This window comes from Trachurus japonicus, chromosome 22, assembly GCF_045865225.1.
Source record: "Trachurus japonicus isolate A0001 chromosome 22, Traja_1.0".
In the NCBI taxonomy this organism is placed as follows: domain Eukaryota; kingdom Metazoa; phylum Chordata; class Actinopteri; order Carangiformes; family Carangidae; genus Trachurus; species Trachurus japonicus.
This window is the reverse complement of record NC_140928.1, coordinates 17,729,535-17,744,241: the sequence shown is the minus strand read 5'-3', so window position 1 is coordinate 17,744,241 and position 14,707 is coordinate 17,729,535. Positions and strand designations below refer to the sequence as shown.

The 14,707-nt window shown below is 41.0% G+C and overlaps 1 protein-coding gene across 1 annotated transcript; it reads right to left on the bottom strand.

The window, feature by feature from the left end:
- Positions 1-1,052: 1,052 nt before the first annotated feature.
- On the bottom strand, positions 1,053-12,882 carry gabrg1 (gamma-aminobutyric acid type A receptor subunit gamma1). Its single transcript, XM_085767650.1, has 9 exons — positions 12,742-12,882; positions 8,076-8,236; positions 7,743-7,810; positions 6,866-7,086; positions 6,481-6,563; positions 4,761-4,898; positions 4,076-4,228; positions 2,378-2,580; positions 1,053-1,503 (listed from the first exon to the last, which is right to left on the bottom strand). The coding sequence occupies exons 1-9, from the start codon at positions 12,816-12,818 to the stop codon at positions 1,225-1,227; spliced, it is 1,383 nt and encodes a 460-aa protein (XP_085623776.1). The 5' UTR covers positions 12,819-12,882; the 3' UTR covers positions 1,053-1,224.
- Positions 12,883-14,707: the final 1,825 nt, after the last annotated feature.

Genomic DNA, 14,707 nt, shown 5'->3' with positions numbered 1-14,707 from the left:
TCTACTCACAGTACCACCTAATGAAAAGATGCAGAAACTTTTGACAATCATTTCATTTCTATGCAATTTTTTTCCTGTGGTCCGATACACAGCCTGCTGTGTGCCTATTATCTGGCCTTTTATGTGGCATTTTTTATGTAAGCATCTTTGAACACTTATAAATTTATTATTATTATTATATCTTATATCTTGTCTGTTCACATTTCATCTGTGCAGCATGAGTGCAGAGTACAGCGGTCAATATGATTTGAGTGGCATGCTGCGTGCCCCCCTGCAGGGCACAGGAGCGCAAGGGCCTGTTCAGCGATCATTGCAGCTGACAAACTGTTTGTAAAAATTGGCTATACAAATAAAATTGCCTTGCCTTGCCTATTAGAAGAAGTTGTTAGTTGTTAGCATTTCAACTTTCTGAATCTGGGTACTTTGCTAACTTTAAAGAAAATCCAAAGTAGAATGGCAATCAGAACCCAAAATATTACCAACCTGAAACTTAACTACAGTTGTTAGCCTAATTACTCTGAGTTTCATTGGATAATCCAAAATTTATCAAATCCTGTAAATGAACGAAATACTTGCTTTATGTATGAATGGTGCAATCAGAAACCCCAGTGCAGCTTGGCTTGCAGTGGTAAGTAGAGCCACTCTGAGTTAGTGACACAAGGGAAGGACTTGATTCTCAGGTCTTGTTGATGAGTGACCTTAACTGTGGTGACAAGGGAGATAAGCCTGAAGATGAAGTCCTATATTTATTCACGGGAAGATCTGAATTCCAATCTACAGCCATGAGCTCTGGGCTGATGTACTATGTGCAGGCTGTAAGCCAATGGGGTTTTTAATGTAGAAATTCAATTACAGTAGAGGTGTTTTGTGCAGAGTTAAAGTGAGTTATTAGGGTCTTCTAACTTTGACAAGAAATTCTCAAGAAGCAGTTTTGAAGTTCAAGTGGATACCACAGCCTATAGACTTCATATTTGATTATGAATTGCGGGGTCATTTTTTTCACCAGGGACTGGACTGATCCAATTTTTGGAACAGTCCCTATGTGAAACTAACCTCAGGATTTCATCAAAACAAGGTCCTGTAATTCATCATTTGTATTTAGGTTTTAATTGTGTTTACTTTTTGCCATATGTTTTCTGAGTTATTATTTCTGCAGCAGCTCTGCTTCTGAGAAACATTTGCAGATGTTAAACTTTAGCCTTTCTTCTGTGAGGACTCCAGGATTTAAAGATACAGATAACCTATCCAATAAACCAGATTGAAAAGGCCAAAAGCGGTGGGGAAGAATATTCGTGAGTATGAATCAATCTTGGAAACCCGCACATGCATCCTGTTCTCACGCCATGCCCCCGTGCGACAGTCGTCAAAGCAGCAGAAGAAACTGGCGCAGTCTTTTCCATCCAGACACTCGTAGGCGTAGTCATCCTCCTCGTGATACGGTACGATGTTGTTCATCTGCAGCAGAGATGTTCCAGGTCGGATATTCACCATGCTGGAGGCTTTCTGTTGCGTAGGAGAGCACATAAAGCACAATAGAAGTGGTGAATTAAATAATCAGGGTTCAGGTGATTTTGTTAAATGGCTATTCTGATTGTCATCTTTCAGTCCCCAACCGCCACATCCTCCTAACTGGCATCACTGCAGCAAAAAAACTAGCATTACGTAAGATGGAAGCAACCCCACGTAACATGCCACAATGGCATATATCCAGTGATGGCTGGTATCAATGGGCTAGCACGGCTAAGCCCTCCCTGCATTATACAACAAAAGATTAGAAAAATATTCTCTAAATAACACACAAAAGATTGCTAGAAGGGTTAGGGTTAACCCTAACCCTAACCCCATTTGCCATGATGACACAGACACAATATCTGTCCCTCGATTATTGACATCACGTATTCCCTAGTTACTTATCCTAAACCTTTGCATTATTGTAGGCTTGCATTTACATAGTGCTTTTCTAGTCTCTAGGACCACTCAAACCGCTTTACAGTGTTGGTCACATTTCACACACATATTCTGCTCCTCAGGGATGGGTTAAATGCAGAGAAAGAATTTCACTGTACTAGCTGTATATGTGACAAATAAAGTACCTTTACCTTTACCTTTACCTTACCTATTCATACTGCGCTTACTTTTTTGTGCATGGTATCTAACCATTCACACAGACAGGGTTCAGTATCTTGCCCAAAGACACTTTGGAAGCCAGGAATTGAACCACCAACCTTTCGGTTAGTGGACTACCTGCTCTTTGCACACACACATATAGCAGGGTCCAGTCTGCAGTTCTCACAATCACAGGAAAAAAACATAAACACAAAATCACAGCAAAAACAGTACCAGCCTGACCAATGTCAGTTTGTATGGACTGGTGTACCTGTGTGCTATTGTTGGCTTTAGATTTCTTGGTCTGTCTGTTGCTGGTGAAGTAGTGCAGAGTGCCGTACTCCATGAGGGCAGCGAAGGTGAATATGAAGCAGACAGAGACAAACAGGTCCATGGCAGTGACATAGGACACCTTGGGCAAGGACTTCCTGGAGATGGTGCTCAGAGTCGTCATGGTGAGCACAGTGGTGATACCTGAATGGATTGTACAAGAGACAAACTCTTCAGAGGGAGACTGATATACAGTTGTATGTCACAGCTTAACTTCTATCTATATTCTATATAGTGGCTGTGTCTGCAGCGCCCCCTCCCCCTGCCTGTATTTTGGTCTTGGACCAGCTCTCTTCATGGGTCAGAGAGGCAGACACTCTAACTACATTTAAGTCTAGGCTTACGTAAGACCTTCCTATATGACAGAGCTTTTAGTTAGGGCTGGTTCAGGTAGCTCTGAACCATTTTATCTATGCTGCCATAGGCTTAGACTGCTGGGGGACACATCTTTCAACTTCAACTTCAACTTTAAACTTTATTGTCCCCAAAGGGAAATTCATGTTGCAGAAGGGCAAAAAACACAGAACATATAGAGCACATCCACACAAACTCTACACAACATTGAACAACATTGAATGGCAGTACCCCAGAGGGCAAACTGGGAACTGTTCCATACAATCGAGGTAAAAAATAAAATAAAATAAATAAATAAATAAGAGTGTATCATAACTGTTTAGTATTTGAATTAAGTTGGATAATGGCTTGTGTTATGAATGAGTTTTTCAGTCTATTTGATTTGGCTTTTGGCAATCTAAGTCTCCTGCCGACACTGAATAATGTCCTGAGCCTTGGAAATTATCCTCCTGTGAGAGATTATGGACAGATCGGGTAATGTGACCCCAATGATTTTACTGGCTACTTTGACAATATGTTCAAGCCTCTTTTAAGTTTGAGACTGTCAAACCAAGAGATGATGGCAACGGTCACATGGAGCCCTCTCCTCTCCTCTCCTCTCCTCTCCTCTCCTCTCCTCTCCTCTCCTCTCCTCTCCTCTCCTCTCCTCTCCTCTCATCCTCCTTTTTCTAGTTCCTGTTCCTTTTTCTTCCTGTTTTTTGAGTATGAAATTATTGTCCTCTAATTACTGCTTTACCAGTTTCCCATAGTACTGATGATGAGATTTCTGGGGAGTCGTTCAAGGATGCCCACTCTCTCTGTATGAAAGCAGTGAAATCAGAGTCTTTGAGTAGTGAGGTGTTGAGGCGCCAGCGGGGAGAGTATTTTACAGCTGATTTAATTTTTATGGAGATGGATACTGGAGCATGGTTACTAATTATGATTGGATGTATGATGGTCTCAGACACCTTACTTAAAAATGTGTTACTGATTAGAAAGAAGTCTAGTCTAGAGAATGATTGATAAGTATATTCTCTTGATGATGGGCTTCTCAGTCTCCAACTTTCACCAAGACCAAAATCTGTCATGTAATGTTTTATTAGTTCAGTAGAGTGTCAGGATCGTGCATTGCCCGCCGTACTTGATTGGTCGATTGTGGGGTTAATTACTGTATTCAAGTCCCCGCCAATTATAATATCTGTTGATTCTTGTAATGTAGAGAAAAATGTGTTGAAGAAGGATAGACTGTCGGAATTGGGACCATATATATTGGCAATTGTGATTGTGAAATGAGTACAAATCAAACCTAAAGAGGTGCGTGCAGGGACAGCGTCCTTATTAATCCAGAAGGAAACCCAGGACAAGACCACGATCATGCTGCAGGGGATGTAGGTCTGAATGGTGAAGTAGCCCATTCTTCGACTCAGGTCAAAGAAGATCGTCATGATCACATATTCACCTGAAAGTTTGCAGTTTTAGATACAGACATAGCAAAGTGACATGCCCTAACTGAAAAGCTGATATTACAGTTTACAATTTCTATATGCATTTCCATAGATTCATGTCATTACAATATGTATACTTACATTTAGAGTATTCAAACACTGTATAGGTCAGATGACTGCACACATACATAGGACTGCTTTGTACTATGGTAAGCCGATAAAAATGAGAACAAGAACAAACAGGATCTACAATCAAGGTCAAAGGCTTTGTTCCTCTGAAATATGCTAAAATTAAAGACAGAGCACATTTCTGCTCGGTGTACACAAAAACAGCCACGCAAGCACAGAGCTGTGACAAACTATGCACTACTAAAACTTTCAGGGGGTAGAGGGTCCTATTGGATCCCTGCTGCTTTTGCTAATTTAAACTCTATTTTTTTTTTCTTTCTTTTTTTTTACCACCAGCAATTTTGACCACCTTCGGGTGGTGTTGTTAATGTTGAACTGCCCTCCTGAAAATAATATAAAAAGCATTTGATGTCTCACCTGACTGGGTGTGTGCCACATCAGAAGAGTTCCTCAACCCTACAAAGGCAAACTGGTAGAGTCTCCAGTACCGCTGGTCTGCCACCTCTACTGCCCGTCTCTGCCACCGGTACATTATCTCATTCTTGGGATACCCATCTATAAAGCCCCCAAACAAACAGATACAGTAGATTAATTATTCGCCTTATTGTTGCCCATAATGTCCAACAGGCAGCTTATGTCTGTCATTCGATGTATTGCACATGACAGGGGAACACTGATCCATGACAAAGCAAAGGGGAGCATTCAAGATGAAGCTGACCTCAGTCTCATGAAATTTCTTCAAATGAGCAACAGGTCTTCAATTCTCCACAACAGTCTGTCTGCTACAGAATGTGATATTCTGCTGGCATTCCTACAAGTCAGTAGTTGGTAGTGTATGCAGGTGTCAAGTAGTGCTCACTCCCATTCCATGCAAAACGTGGTGTTATTTTCATACTGTACGGGGAAATTTGGTTGTTGAGCTTAACTTAAGCTTAACTGGATTATTTTATATCTTACACCTACACCACACAATATGTCTCTATGCAGAAAGAAAAATAACCTGAATTTCCATTATACTTATCATTGCAATTCGGTTGTACCACATTTATAGTAATGGTCACTGTAGGTCAGGCATGCCCAAACTATGCCATAAGGGTCGTGTGGCAGCAGGTTTTTGTTCCAACCAAACAGCAGCACACCAGACTTGACTCATTTGATCAACTGATCTCAATCTTCAGACAGCCGATTGATCAAACTGTGTGCTCTTGATTGGTTGGAATAAAAACCTGCAGCCACACAGCTCTTTGTGGCATATTTTGGACATGCCTGCCATAGGTAAACAAATCAGGAATCATAAGAAATGCTCAGCGGGCTGCTGAACATTTCTTGTCAGGAGCAGGCCGTGGTAATTGTCTCTTCACAAGATCTTCTGATACCTTAAATTATAAATTATAACAAATAGCGTCTTTAAGTTCAGGGAAATATGATCAGATAAAGTTTTTTCATTTAGGGTGAGATGCTTGTCAATCAACAAGTAGAAGACAGGACACTGGCCAGGTCTCTGGCGTTGAAGTCACATTGACTTCTTTCTTTAAAAAGCTTGCTTCCATCACTGCTACTGAGAGAGCATTATGCACAACTGACAAAACATTGAAATGTGTGAGTCACATGTTTTTTAACCATTTAAACAAATGATAATGCTGCCGTTTCTTAGGTGAGATTGCTTTACCCACTTCATATTTTTTGTGTTGGTTTGGAGCTCATTTGATGACATTTTGTGCGACTGCACTGGTCCTGACATTTCTCCTCAACTCCATGAAATGTTCTTTGCATTTTTAACTACTATGTTATATATTAAGATCATGAGCAGCTGAAGCACAATGAAGGAGACAAATGAAGGATGACACAGACAGCATGAATCAGACTGGGAGAGGGTGCATAATTCATTAAGTCTGTCAGAGAAAATGGGACTGGGTGACCTCCTCTCTGCACTGGTGGAGTTGATGATAGATTAGTACAGGCTTAGAGAGGGCAGCCGCAAGCAGATGGAGCTTTTGGCAAAAAGAAAGAAAAATAGAAGACGAAGAAACTGGGGCTTAGCCACTAAACTAGCCCACACAGAAGCCCCTCTCTCTGGGGAAGTTGAAGTCGAGATGACGGATTCAAGTATGGAAGGGGAAAATACTTGACCACCTACAGCTTGAAAACTCCAGTGGGCATGAGTGCTCATCCATTGGAAAGTTATGCAGCTTAAGGTAACACTCCGCATTAATAGTCAACCTGACAAAAACAGAATTATGACAAAGAAAAGGCAAGTCTCAGCATTGTTCTTTTCCCTCCCAGGTGTGACTGAAAACAATACAGGTACTATGTTCTCTGTAATTATACCAACAAATGCAGAATAATATGACCTTCACACTGTGCTGTGACTAACTGCGGTCACCTAAAAGAAAACTACATGACAAAAACACAAATGCACACACTAAAGCTGCACAGACAACAAAGACTTTGAAGACTCATTACCTAAACATTAATAATGACTAACAAAAAAGATCAGCTAATGGGCAGCATAACTGTCCTACCTCAGTGTGTACATTACTCTCCCGTTGCTCCACAGCCTCAAGAGGCGGTTAGGAGTGGTGATCCAGTGGGCATCTGATTTACGCGAGTTCCTGAAGAATGTGTCGGGAATCCAAATTTTTCCTACCATGTTACTGTTGAGCATGAGCAGCTTCATGGAACTATTGAATTTCAGTCGGCTGTCATACCACGTCTGGGCAAAGAAGATGTCAATGGTATATTCCTGTAAAATAAAATACAGCCAAGTCAAAACAAGGCGTCTTCATTATACAAGAACAGCAAAACAGTGATATAAAGAATTCCTCAAATCTATTCCATGAGTTGCATCTAATGGGGTTCAGACAGTCATCCCATCGACATGAATTGTTCTAATTTATTAGGGCAAAATTTCAAGTTGACTTAAGGAATTGTACGAATATTTCTATTTCCCAGATGGTGAACTCAGTACTTGCAGTATTTCTAGCAGGTTGACACTTTTATGGAGATTGAAACATCTCAACTATTACTGGTTGAACTGCCATGGGATCTCCCAAACAGTCAAACAACTAGAATCACGCCTCGTTTTTGTTTCCTTAAAACAAGTTTTAGAGATTGAAATATTGCACTCGGCTACTGGATGAACTGCCACTATATTTTGTACAGATACTGTATGTACAGTTCACAGAGAATTAATCAGTTAAACATGTAAAATAATATACTGTCTGGGTAATTTATACATAGTGCTGCATATTAGGGTATTAATCATTCACTATCTGTTGTATCATTATTTCATTTATCTCTCATTATTGTTATTACTGTTATTGTCCATTGTCTTTTGTAGCCTACAGCACTTTGGGCTGCTCAAACAAAAGAGAAATCAGAGGAAAAGCAAAGTCCCACCATGTTGATGGGGTCCACTGGTCCAATGCTGTTGACATACACAGCTGTTTCAATTATGGTCGGCCTCACTGAAACACAACACAAGACATACTGTACTGACACAGGTTTGTTGATTTATGTCCTTTTGATTTTGTAGGACATTATCAGCGTGCAGAACATCAACTAAAGGTGAAAACAAAAGAGTTTACTTTCACTTTCATTAATTTACCAACTGTAGCTTTAAACACAGGCTTTAGACTTTAGGTCTTTTCATAGCCTGATCTATTGTGATGAAAACCTTGAACATCCAGGAGCAATCTGTGAATCATGTTTTGGAAAATGAGCTCCACTTACCTCCAATATCAGGCCTGAGTTTGTTGTCATAGCCCTGCAGCAGTTTATTCAGGATCAGAGTCACATCACTCTCGTAGACCTTTGGTGATAGGACCCAGGTCTTATTAATAGGCACATCTTCATAGTCCTCTTCTTCTTGTTTACTGGGCCCAAATGCTGCACTGTGGAGAAAAAGAAAAACACAAGATGTGTTGTGTTTCATGCTGTGCTTTTCAATGATGAAAAGCTATGCTTTGTTCTTCAAGTGTGTCTTCCTCCAACAGTGGATGTGCTCCTCTACTAGCATGAATGGTGAACAGAGCTGACAGGTGAAGACCTCTCAAGCTCTGTCAAGTGTTGGAGCATGTAAGTAACACATAACTTAGTTTACTATATGTAGTTTGTGACATTTCTGCCTGACACACATCAACTGGTGCCTTGGAGAACAGGTGTACTCCTGGTACAGCCGGAAGCCAGACTGAACAACTAGATGCCCATGATGAGTAATAGTGGTTAAAGGGATAGTAGCATTTTTTTAAAGTGGGGTTGTATGATCTACAAATAGCCCCTAAGTACTTTAATTGCAGTAGAAGACTCTCTGCACTCCTCCCGTTAGCAACGCCAGCCCATAATAGCCCTGCCCAGAGATTTACAACTTACAGTGTTGTGAACAGACCCAAAGAAACGGCCTATTTTCAAGGCCTAAAAGAGGTTTTACCTGAAAAAAAATACACAGTTCCATTGTTCGCTTTAATATAATTTTTTCCAGCCCTTCAAAGTGCAGGAAAAACGCAGTTTTTATTTGGACCTAACCAACTGCTGATCGGCGGGCGCTAACCCTGGGTGGAGGGATACGTGAGTTGGTTAGGTCCAAATAAAAACTGCGTTTTTCCTGCACTTTGAAGGGCTGGAAAAAATTCTATTATAGCGAACAATGGAATTGTGTATTTTTTTCAGGTAAAACCTCTTTTAGGCCGCGAAAATAGGCTGTTTCTAATAAATAAAATAAATAAATAAATAACTGAATAAATGAATAAAGCAGATCATCACAGAGGCGCAGTGCGTAGTGTCAACACTACAACACATGTTGGTTTGCAATTTTATTTTATTATTATTATTTGCACATAGCTTCTTTGCTGTTTTGTCATAGGCTAATTATAGAATTTCTATGCTGAGATCAGCAAATGTTCAAATAAAACATGTTTTATGAAGTATTGGTGGGTCATTGTTGTTTATCCATGATGAGTTGATTCAAATAAGAACTTTTAGTGCAAACCATTTGCCCATATATTATGATAGTAACTAGCCTACTTGAGCACTCATTAAAGCCCAAGTTACGCAAAATAACTAATGGAGTTGAAATTGTTTACTGACAGCTTGACGCCCCCCCTACGGTGTACATTTTAGGACATCCTCAGGTGTCAGGCTTCAGCCTCAGACTTTAGATGAAAAGGCATAAGGTCTCAAGAAAACCTCCGTCAGGTGTCCACTAAACAGCCTCAGAAAGAAGTCGTCAAACCAAAAGCCATCAGAAAAAAAGACGTCAGACCAAAAAGCGTCAGAAAAAAGACGTCAGACCAAAAAGCGTCAGAAAATAGACGCCAGAACAAAAGGCGTCAGAAAAATCAGATTAAAAACGGACTATTTTTATTTCTTCAAACTTTGATTTAACAGTCTGCAGACTAGTATGGTCTGCAGACTGCAGATTGTTTATTCAAAGACAAGTTGTAGCCTATGGGAGAATGACAGACATAACTACATAAATACATAAGTATGACGTATCCGTGCTGTTCTGGCAGAAGCGCCGCACAAAGGAAAATCGCGCGCGAGCTGGAGCCCTCCCATTCACACCAGACGCGCATTTCAACCAGCGCCTCTGCACCCGTGTGTGTTGGCTGTGTGGGTCTGTGGCTGCGTGTGTATGTGTGGGTCGACTGTGGCTATGTGTGTAGGCTGTGTGTGTGTATATGTGTACGTGTTGCCTAGGTGTGTGCGTGTGTTCATCTCTCTCGCTCTCTGTTTAGGTATATAAACACAAATAGACCACAAACGCAAACACACGGCTATTGTATTTGTCAATCGCAGTATTTTATTTTGAAAATTGCTTTAATTTTGAAAATTAACCGGATTCTCTCGTGTTTCTTAACTTCCTGCCCCTTGATGCGATCGTTCGCGGTTCACACACAAAATAGACCGACAGCTCGTTGCTGGTGTCATGTTTTGATGGCGTCATTAAATACAGCGACAGATATTAGTACTACTCTGCCCTCCCCTCCCAAAAAAATGCCCCCACTGAATCAAAGCTTGAAGAAATAAAAATAGTCTGTTTTTAATTTGACGTCTTTTGACAGAGGTTTTCCTGAGACCTTATGCCTTTTCATCTAAAGTCTGAGGCTGAAGCCTGACACCTGAGGATGTCCTAAAATGTACACCATACCCCCCCCACCAGTTAAAAAATCCCATCTGTGCCCCTGAGCAGTTGATACTTTACGTGATATGTACATGGCTGTTCATTAAGTCATTTTCTTTGTATCTTTCTTTTATAGTTTTATTCCAAATTCAATGTGTGAAAGGTTATTAAAGGAGCGAGGCCGCTCACTGGCGCTTGAAAAAGGAGTTTGACTGGCTGTTTATCTACGTTGATGCTTAGAGTGTAAAACACAGAGAGAACAGTACAGTCTCCCTCTCAGAGGACAACATCAGCCACCTCCAAAATGCAGTGTTTGTGCTCAGCCACCTCTAAATCAACACAGTTCAGTCTCTGCAGTGCACACACAACAGTGCTGCCCAGGAGAAAAATCTGATGAGAAACATGCTCACACTATGATCTTCAGCTCAAGTCAGGGCAAAGGTCATCTCTAGCTCAGCAAAGGGAAGTCAGTCAGAATCTTAAGTGACAAACAACATTTCTGCCTGGAAGATACACACAAGTGGAAATGGCGTGGAAGTCTGTTTCCAGATATTCAGACAGATATTCTGTCTGAATCTGATACACAGCACGTGCAAACCTGTGAACTCGCAACAAGAAGGAGGTATAAAATTTGGAAAGTAAGTTTTAAATAATTCAGACATCATTTATCACTCAGGTAATTTTGGAGCTGTTGGATGAAATAAAGCCTCCTCTCCCTCTGCAGCACCTGGCTGCTCTGGGACCAGCACGGAGGGGCTGATCTCTGCCTTTGCAAAGCCAGTGGTGTGCCCACCGGTCTCTCTCCCTGCTTTCCTGTCTCTTTACACTATATCAGACATGAAACTCTGTGACCAGCTGCCGCTGAAGTTGTCGGTCTTTTAAAAAACTTGTCACTCGTCACAAGTCATGTAGTTAATGATCACAATTACTCCAGAGCTTTTTAATTAAGGTAAAAATGTAGCATAGCCAGGGGAGAAATCCTGCTTAGTTCCTCTTTAAAAGCAACATTTATGGATTTTATGGGCATATTTTGAGTTGCTGTTTGGCTGCTTTTGCCTCACAGATATGGCAACACTGGTGAAGTCAGCCTTTCTCCGTGTCTCATGAGACCACGGTATAGTAGACTCATCATAACACTGGTTTTACAACAGACTATGAAGGGTTTAGTCTTATGTTGCATCATAGCACCACTAGATTTCATATTCTTGAATCTTACTCAACACACACCTGTGTGTCATGGATCATGGACCATGATCAGCTTCCAGACAGGTTGTTAAACTGAGTTTAAAAGTAAGAATCTCCCCCGGCAGCAGATTAATGTGAAAACAACCCCTGAGCTGCTGGGAAACAGTGGGAAGAACCTGGATCGGGAGTTAATTGGATTCACATCTACATGTACACACCTGTCGGTTTACTAACCATTTTCTGTTTAGCCAGCGACAATAACCAAGTCTGAGGCTCCATCCACACTTAGCCTATGTTTCATTTTGTAAGAAAAAAAAAATCTTTTAGCTCCATATCAGAAACAATCTCTGTGCAGACTAAAGCAACTGAAAAAAACCATTAACATCAGACTTAACAGGTTCAGCAGAGTTTCCCTGGAGTTTAATTGAAGCGTAGCAGTGGACATAGGCAAAGATAAAATAACCCTAGTGTCATCTCAGTTTGGACTAGAGATGTATGACAGGAGGTCAAAGTTTCATACTATGAGCAAGACGTTTGATAGACAAAGACAAATATTGACAAGACATTTATTTGCATTAAGGGGAGATTGGGAGTTTATAGAATGCAGATTGATTTGTTCTGCACTGTAACATGAAGACATTTGAGGACATAGGTGAGGGCAGACCTGCTCTCACCTGGCTGCATCCCGACACTGAGCACCTCTGTGAGCAGCTGACAGACTGGATAGGGTAGAAGGTGCTTCTCAGAACCCGTATAACATCAATCAGGCCATATAACCTCCTTCTGCTGTACTGTAAGATAGATGGGCCTCGGGCTCATGACAGAGCCTCTTCACCCATGCAGGGGCAGGTGTAGCCACAAATACACCTATCATCAGCAGTTCACATAGATCATATATGCAGACGAATGGTTCATTCAAATACAATTTTCCGATGGAGCAGAGGGTTATGTCTTTCAGATCTGCTCATGTGAGGCCCCCCACGCCAACACGACGACTCGCTCTGATACAACAAAAGACCCCCACACATCTGCAGCTGTCTGCCGAACCTGACTCCTCTCTCCCCACGAAGGAGACATCCTCCCAACACTTACCACAGTCCGAGCAGCGCGAAGAGCATCCAGGGGCTCATGGCTTTTTCCTCCAGCGCTCTGACAAACAGCCGCGTCATGCTCCGCTCAGCAGCTGGAAACAGATCTGAAGGTGTCCGCGATCAGACGACGAGGAAACCGGATTTTTTTTTTTTTTTTTTAGAGTCGTTAAGTCGCTTCTCAATGCAGTCGGTACGGGTTAAATGCAGCGACGGAGGGGTGTGAGAGTTGCGTCCATTGTGTGTGTGCGTGCGTGTGCGTTTGTGTGCGTGTGGAGGAGGAGGCGGAGCGAGCGCTGACTCTGCTGGTCCATCTGCAGTGCTGCTAACAGGCTGCCGTGACAGACAGAGCCGCACTCACTGTCTTCCTCAGTGACTGTCTGGTTGTAGATGTGTGTTCTCGTTTACTAGCTACTTATAACACCGATGTCAGGCCCAGCACATATGGCTACAGCTCTGTGCGCACACACCACACAGCACAGCAGTCCAAGTCCAGTAGTCCACAGCTGCTTCAGCCTGAATGCAGTCGGGAGTTATTGCTTTGCTCAAAGGCACCTTGACAAATCTCACACTCGCTCCGCTACACTTGATGGGCTTGCAGTCAGAAGAATTTGGCAACACAGAGGTCGCATGACCATAATATGCAGTTCGCATTTAGGCGAGATAGCATAAAATTTGGGTAGAGAAACAAATATTATTATTATTATTATTATTATTATTATTATTATTATTATTATTATTATTATTATTATTGTTATTATTACATTTAACATGAAGTGTCTCTACCAGGGGGGAGAAAGGTGATGATAATTATAGGGGCCCAGCGCCCAGTGGGGCCCATAAAAAACCCCAGTAGTCTAATCTTTGTATGACTGAATTATTCTGCGTAAGACCCTGACTAATACTCATAGTACACTGTAAAAACTCTAAATCTTTCCAAGAATTTTTGTCTTATTTCTTGTCCAAATGTCTCATTTCTAGTCAAAACTAATCTCTTTCCACTTAAAATAAGACTCATAACCTAAAAATTTACTTGTTTTTAGATCATTTTCACTTGTTTCAAACACATTTTCACTTGAAATAAGTAGAAAAATCTGCCAGTGAAACCAGGTTTTTTGTGCTTGTAATAAGGAAGAAAAACTTGTTCCATTATCAGATTTTTTCTACTTATTCCAAGTGAAAATCAGCTTGAAATGAGTAAAAAGTGTCTAAAAACAAGCTACTTTTAATATGATATGTCTTATTTTAAGTATAATGATATTTGTTTTGACTAGAAATTACATTTTGACCAGAAATACAGTAAGACAAATATTCTTGGTAAGATACTTGAGCTTTTGCAGTGTAATGCTGTATTAGCATCAAAACAAAGTAGGCTAAATAATAAATGATAATAGGCTACATACGTAGTCTAAGAAAAAAAAAAATGGAAAAGTTAGGGGGAGGGGCCCACTTTAGTATTCTTTAAGGGGGCCCAGAATTCCTAGCAACAGCCCTGGTCTCTACTGGCAGGGTTGTATCTGAGTGCATTACTGTGTTTTCTTGTTCTAAGTGTTGCTGTTTTTCATTGATCTGGCCTACATGTAAAGATGTTGTTTCTTTTATTCTCATGCACTTTCCTGTAGGGGAGACCTGGGAAGGTTGTAACATGATCGGTCAGTTGTAACACTTCCAGTTTCTCCAATCAGGAACAAGTTATGAATCATCTGATTCACCCTGTACATGCTCAGTTTAGTCCTTCTATTGTGAAGAAGTTTAAGAAGGAAAACGCTAATTTTGGGGCATAAAAATAGCAATTTTTCCCCATCGCCTCCTTTGTGGTTCAACTCATCAAACTTACATCATGTTATGTACACACACCCAGACACACACCTACACACCTTCACACACACACACCCACACACCAATTATGTTAAAAAGTAATTTTACTGTTGAATAAAACGCTTTCAATATCAGATTTTTGTCACAAAACT